We start from the raw sequence: 6,414 nt of genomic DNA, 5'->3' as shown, positions 1-6,414 counted from the left end.
TATCCCACACTGAAGCTGCAGATGCTCGGTCATCTGAGTGAAATCTGCTCTCCCATCCACCAGCATGTAGTCACATGAGCGCGGACAGCGGAGCTTCATCCATGCCATCTTTCTGACCGATTTCTTTTCCGCCTTGCCTCCCGGTGGTGGTGGTGGTGGTGACACCAGATACCCTCCTCTCGCCATGCTGCAGATCGGGGACGAAGTGATGTATTTTTCGGCTCTTTTCCTCCTCGTGTTATTGGCTACGAGGAGCGCCACCGGGGCCTCCCTCCTCACCGCATTCCTCTACGTCTTCATGGTGATGTTCCGGTTTCCTCCGGTGCCGGCGGACCAGGCCGGTCGAGTCCTGCGGCCCAGGGCTCCTTCGGGCGCGGTGCCGGTGGTGGCGCACCGCGGGGGGAGCCACGATGCTCCGGAGAACACCTTGGCAGCGATCAGAGAGGTCAGGCCGGCAGGGAGACACAGGATCAGCTGAAACCATGGATCTCTATGAGAACCTGATGCAGAAATCAAATGACAAAAGGCCTTTGTGTTTTATTTTGTTATCTAGCACAGAACAGGTGCTAGTCAGTCCCAAGAGGGATGTTGAGTCTTTTCACTACAAGGTTATGTGTGGTAATTGTTCCTTTCTCATTATTTTTGATAACCCAGATTCATAGTTGGTTAGCCATGTAGACATTATGGCTGTTTTTTTTTTGCAGTGTAAGCAAAAAAATCTTTTGCAGAAATGAGTGGATGCAGCTCAGTTGCTCATGTTGTAGTCGGCTGAATGCAATGCAGTGTCTTATTATTGTTCCAAATGCTGGCACCAGCACTTTTCTTCTGAGCTTATACTTCCCTTCTGTTCAGGTCATTTGCTCCCAGATGACTTGGTTTTATTCTGATAATGTGTTGCTGAAAATTTTCTAACCAACAAAACGCTGAACCGCCAAAACGTCAGGGTCAGTGATGACAACCTAACCTTGCTTTGGCTGAGCTGCTGCTGCTGACTCTTTAGGATTGTCTTTACCTCCTGTGATTCATGTTCGTGTTTGATTTTTAGGCCAGCAGAAACGGAGCGACCGGAGTGGAACTGGACCTGAGCTTCACAGCCGACGGAGTGGCCGTGCTGATGCACGATGAGACCGTGGACCGCACCACCAACGGCTCTGGGCCGCTCAACAAGCTTCACCTTGTCCAGCTCAGGAGGCTGGATGCCGCCGCTCGCCACAGGCTGAAGTACGTCGTAACTGCTACCAGTCAGAAAGTGTTTCATGCTTAGGTTTTAACAAAAAGCTCAATGAAGTGAGCAGGGAATCTGTGAACACCGTAAGAGGGTAGTAAATTACACTGAGGGTTAAGGAAATACTTATACTTCCAACATGATCCTCAAGTCAAACAAAGCCTTAAATAAAACAGCTGAGTGACTGTTCCGCTACTTTATGTTTAGACAAGATATAATATGATTAATAAACCTGATTTAATTTAACCAAAGACATACACATAAGTAAATAAACATAAAAACACAATATCACTCAGGCTGTGACAAACGTGGTGTTTCAGTCTCTGTTGACGGCAGCAAACATTAGCATGGAGGAACCCCCCCCCAAAACTAGGATCACTGCTGGATTTAAGGAAATATCTCAGCTCCTATAACAGATTTACAAGAAAGGAACACGATAAATAGCCTTGAACGAGTGATTATTTTATACACCAGGAGTAATATCTCTGTTTTCTCCACGGTTTCTCTCGTCTCCAGGGACAAGTTCAGCGCCGAAAAGGTCCCGACTCTGCAGGAGGCGGTGGAAGAGTGCATCAAACACCAGCTGACCATCTTCTTCGATGTCAAAGGTCAACCTGATAAGGTACGAATATCTAACCTCGGGGCGTGTGGATTCAGATTCAGATTCAGAAAACTTTAAGCATGACGTACAAAGGCACAAGGAACACAAGGAACAAAAAAAACAAAAAATGGAACAATACAAAGTATGTGCAAAAAACTGTCCATGGAGGATGTAAACATGACTGTAAGAGTAAAGTGAATAAAGTGCAAATGTAAACAGGAATTACATGGATTATATATTTGCTTGTTACTGCAGAGTAAAGGTAATAAATATAATAAAAAAAATACATAAAAATAAAATAATAAAAATAAATCAAAATAAGAACAAAAATAAAAATAACTATTAATAAATAGAAATAAAATAAAATAACTAAAAATAAATGAAATAAGAACAAAAAATAAAAATAACTATAAATAAAAATAAAAATAAAATAAATAGAAATAAGAACAAAAAATAAAAATAACTATAAATAAAAAATAAGAACAAAATAAAAATAGCTATAAATACATAGAAATAAAAATGAAATAACTAAAAATAAATGAAATAACAAAAAGTAAAAATAACTATAAATAAATAGAAACAAAAATAAAATAAATAGAATGGTTGCGTGTGTGCTTTGGGGGCGAAGACGGCCTTCCTCCTATGAGTTCTGCAGGTGGGGCAACGGAGCCGCCGTCCAGAGGGGAGCCACTTAAATGCTGAGTGGAGGACGTGAGAGGGGTCTTGCCTGTTACCCATGAGTGTCTGTTGGTCGCGTATGTGTAGCAGCAACTCTTAACCCGTTACTGGGGATAAGCCCCTAAAAAAACACACAAAATGATTCCCAGTAGAAACTTGTGCTTGCACAAAAACATTGGCTGAACTACATTAAAACAGAATGATGAGTTATCTGCTCCTTAGGTTAAACTAATACAACTTCCTGTTTATATATGTGCACATTTCATTACATGCTTTTCCCTACACTATGCTGTCAGTCCCAAATACAACCAGCCTCTTATTTAGTGTTTAAATCATTTCCAGGCTGTGTCTGTGCTTCATGAGATGTACAAGAAGTTCCCGGCCCTTTACAATTCCAGCGTCGTTTGCTCCTTTGAACCCAAAGTCATCTACAAGGTAATGAAAAATATGGTCATGATCTTTTGAAAGCTATGACTTGTATTACTATTTATGTACGCTCACTCGACAAATCTTTAGGTACACTAGTGAAAATGAATGCATGCTAACATGTCAGTGTGGCACCAAATCCCCTTTCATGACTGTTTGTGTTGATGCAGCGTAAGAAAGGGGCTGTTATTAATTCTCTGTTATTATGAACAAATAAAAAACCTTAACCTTCATGAGGCTACGATTTAGTGCAGGACTGTTATATTAGAATGAGTACGTCTTCACTGGCATGAGTGACCTCGTTTTCCTCAAATGCCGAGGCCTACCATGTAAACCTTTTCTGTCCGCAGATGCGTCAGACTGACCCCCACGTGGTCACGGCCCTCACACACCGTCCCTGGAGGCTGAGCCGATTTGGCGACGGCACCCCTCGCACCCTCTCCACGTGGAGTCAGCTTTGGACCGGCGCTCTGGATGTCCTGCTGGACTGGGCCCACCATCACATACTGTGGAAGCTCTGTGGGATCTCTGCCATCCTGGTGCAGAAAGACTCCATTTCAAAGTAAGTGTGTGTTTTGTTTTGTTTTGTTTTTCATTAGGGATGTTCACCTGCAAAGTTGTGTGTGATTGTGGACGGGCAGGACTGTGATCTAACTCATCACCTTCAATCAGTTTAAATGGATAGTTCAGTTATTAAAATATTATCAGCGCCAGTAAGTCTACTGGCGCTGATAATATTTTAAGTATAGTGCATGCTTAACCCTTTATCGGGCGAGGAACCATATTTGGTAACTTCCAGACACATTTCAAATTGCGTCCCCGTGCATCTCAGTGAGGTTGAGAAACATGTGATGTTCACAGGCGACATTGTCAGGTCATATGTGGTCTGCAAGGTCCACCTCTGCATGAACGCTGAGCGTAACTGCTTTATTAGGTACCATGAAGAAGTGTCCTAATGTTGTTTAATGTGATATTTACATTTGTTTACCACTTAAAGGGGAACTACTGTTTTTTACTGCCTGGACCTTATTTCTGGCATAAAATATGTTCGTTTACTTGCCTATATAACTTTGGTGTCATTTGTTTTCCTTCGGGAGATATTTAGATCTGCGTATATCCATATAGTGGGAGTGAATGGGGCACCGAAACGCAGCCTCTAAATAACGCATTATCTGCCGTGAAACTCGTTCATTCATCAATCACTCCCACTATATGGATATACGCAGGTCTAAATATCGTCCAAATGACACCAAAGTTATATGGGTGAGTAAACGATCGTATTTTATGCCAGAAATAAGGTCCAGGTTGTAAAAAACAGTAATTCCCCTTTAACTTTTACCAAGCTTGATGGGTTCAAGTGAATTCAGCCTTGGATACTAAATGTATTTGAACGTCTTGCTCCTCCTTTCTCCTGATCAGGGACTACGTTCAGTACTGGGCAGAGAGAGGGGTGGAGGTGCTGGGCTGGACCGTCAACACCGGCGTGGAGAAGGACTACTACCAGAACCTGCTGGAGATCGGCTACATCACTGACAGTCTGCTGGAAGACTGCGAACCTCATTTCTGAAATTAGTCACGCAAACACTCGCAGGGGTTTTTAACGTCTCAATTTTCCCAGCTTATAAAAGATATTTACTCTTTACTCCTTCTTGAAGAACATGTTAGAGGTTTGACAGCTCTTTTCAAAGAACATAAAATATTGAAATGTGTTACAACTCCAAGTTGAAGCAGGACGTTTGGTGCTCACTACTAACTATCATTCAAATAAAGTAAGGTTTCTATCACTTGCTCACCTGTAGCTGGTATACAGGTGATTTCCCCTTAAACTTAAACCGCCACCCTTATTCTTAATTCTTATCCTACTACCAACTGCAATACCTCCACTTCACCTGGACCAGGGATTACGCTACCTTAAAGACCTTTTCTACCTTCTGCGGTGAACTTCCACGGGCTTTGTCGCAAGTTTGGGACACCAGGGTACGCGCCGCGGGTGTGATATTACCTTTTAAATGCCTGCTTTTGTAGATACTGGTAGACGATCTGCTGTGAATGTTCCAGGACTTGACTGAAACTTGCCTTCTGTCATTAAGTGCAAACACACAAGAGCTACGAGACATTTAGGATTATATAAGATTACGGATAGGATAAGGATAATCTGACCGGGCTGAGCGAGTAGACGCGGCGCTGAACTCGTATGTGTTGCTGGAGGCTTTTAGTGTGAGATGAATATTATATTTGCATCTTGTTTTAGTGCAGTAGCTGTAACTTAGACGTGGAGACGGGTCATTTATTTCGTATTCAAGGCCACACTGATATGTTGTTTTATTTTTGTGATTAATAGCTCGGAGGGAGAAATGTTATTTTTTTCCCCCTCATCTTATGTCTGACCTGTTCTTTTCATGTTAGGTGTGACGGCAAAGAATGTCAGAACAGGCCTCGTGTGCAATTTACCTGTAACTGTGAAATACAAACTTTACATCAGTAGTGATACAAAGAACATTGTTATAAAAAAAAAAGGAAATACTTTTAGATGAAAGATAAAGTTATGGTCTGAGATTTCATTGTGAAATAAATTATAGAAAATTGGTTTTCCTCATCAGTAAACATTTCATCTTGCTTTGTTTGGTTGAAACAAATCTTTAGGATGTGTTTGAAAAACTGATGTGAATTTCTTAAAATAATAAACGTCTAAAAAAAGAGAGAGGGAAGTTTCCTTTGTATCAGTTTGCAGTTTGTGTTAATGGTTTAAGGCCATTAAGATCTGACCTGGGCAATCTGATTGTGACGCCACATCATTTAAATTTAGTGTGAACACAAAAGATCCATAAATCCCTGTATAACCGGGAGATTTGTATACCTTTTATTTAAATGATGCAATGATTTTTAAGACCAGTGGCGAGAAGTCATTTTTTTTGTTGAATTGCATCATTGTCATGCTGAAAGGTCAAAGGTCCTCTTCGTTTTTAGCTTTGTTGCAGACAAAACTTGGGAGTTCATTCATTCATTCATTCATTCATCTTCTGTAACTGCTTGTCACGTGAAGGGTCGCTGGAGGGCCTGGAGCCTATCCCAGCTGTCATTGGTCGATAGGCGAGGTACACCCTGGACAGGTCGCCAGTCTATCGCAGGGCTAACACAGAGAGACAGACAACCATCCACACCTACGTCCAATTTAGAATCACCAATTAACCTAACCAGCATGTCTTTGGACGGTGGGAGGAAGCCGGAGTACCCGGAGAGAACCCACGCAGACACAGGGAGAACATGCAAACTCCACACAGAAAGGCGAAGGATTCGAACCCAAAACCTTCTTGGTAAACTTGGAGCTGTCCATGATTGCCTCCAGCTCTAGCTGAGGAAAATCGGCACCGAAACATGATGCTGCCACCGCCGTGCCTCACCGTGGGTATGGTGCTCTTTTTGCTGATGTGCTGTGTTGTTTTTGCACCAAACATTTTACTTTCTTTATATATATATATATATA

The 6,414-nt window shown here is 42.0% G+C and overlaps 1 protein-coding gene across 1 annotated transcript; it reads left to right on the top strand.

The window, feature by feature from the left end:
• Positions 1-184: 184 nt before the first annotated feature.
• LOC311506404 (glycerophosphodiester phosphodiesterase 1-like) lies at positions 185-5,382 on the top strand (the record flags this gene model as incomplete). Its single annotated transcript, XM_084570354.1, has 6 exons — positions 185-445; positions 1,046-1,221; positions 1,742-1,847; positions 2,847-2,939; positions 3,281-3,492; positions 4,350-5,382. 6 exons carry the CDS (start codon positions 185-187, stop codon positions 4,495-4,497), a joined length of 996 nt encoding a protein of 331 aa, XP_084426480.1. The 3' UTR covers positions 4,498-5,382.
• Positions 5,383-6,414: the final 1,032 nt, after the last annotated feature.

The sequence above is a fragment of the Chelon labrosus genome, assembly GCF_963514085.1.
Source record: "Chelon labrosus genome assembly, chromosome: 21".
Taxonomy (NCBI): Eukaryota; Metazoa; Chordata; class Actinopteri; order Mugiliformes; family Mugilidae; genus Chelon; species Chelon labrosus.
Note: the sequence above shows the minus strand (reverse complement) of the source record. Positions and strands in the feature narration are given on the sequence as shown.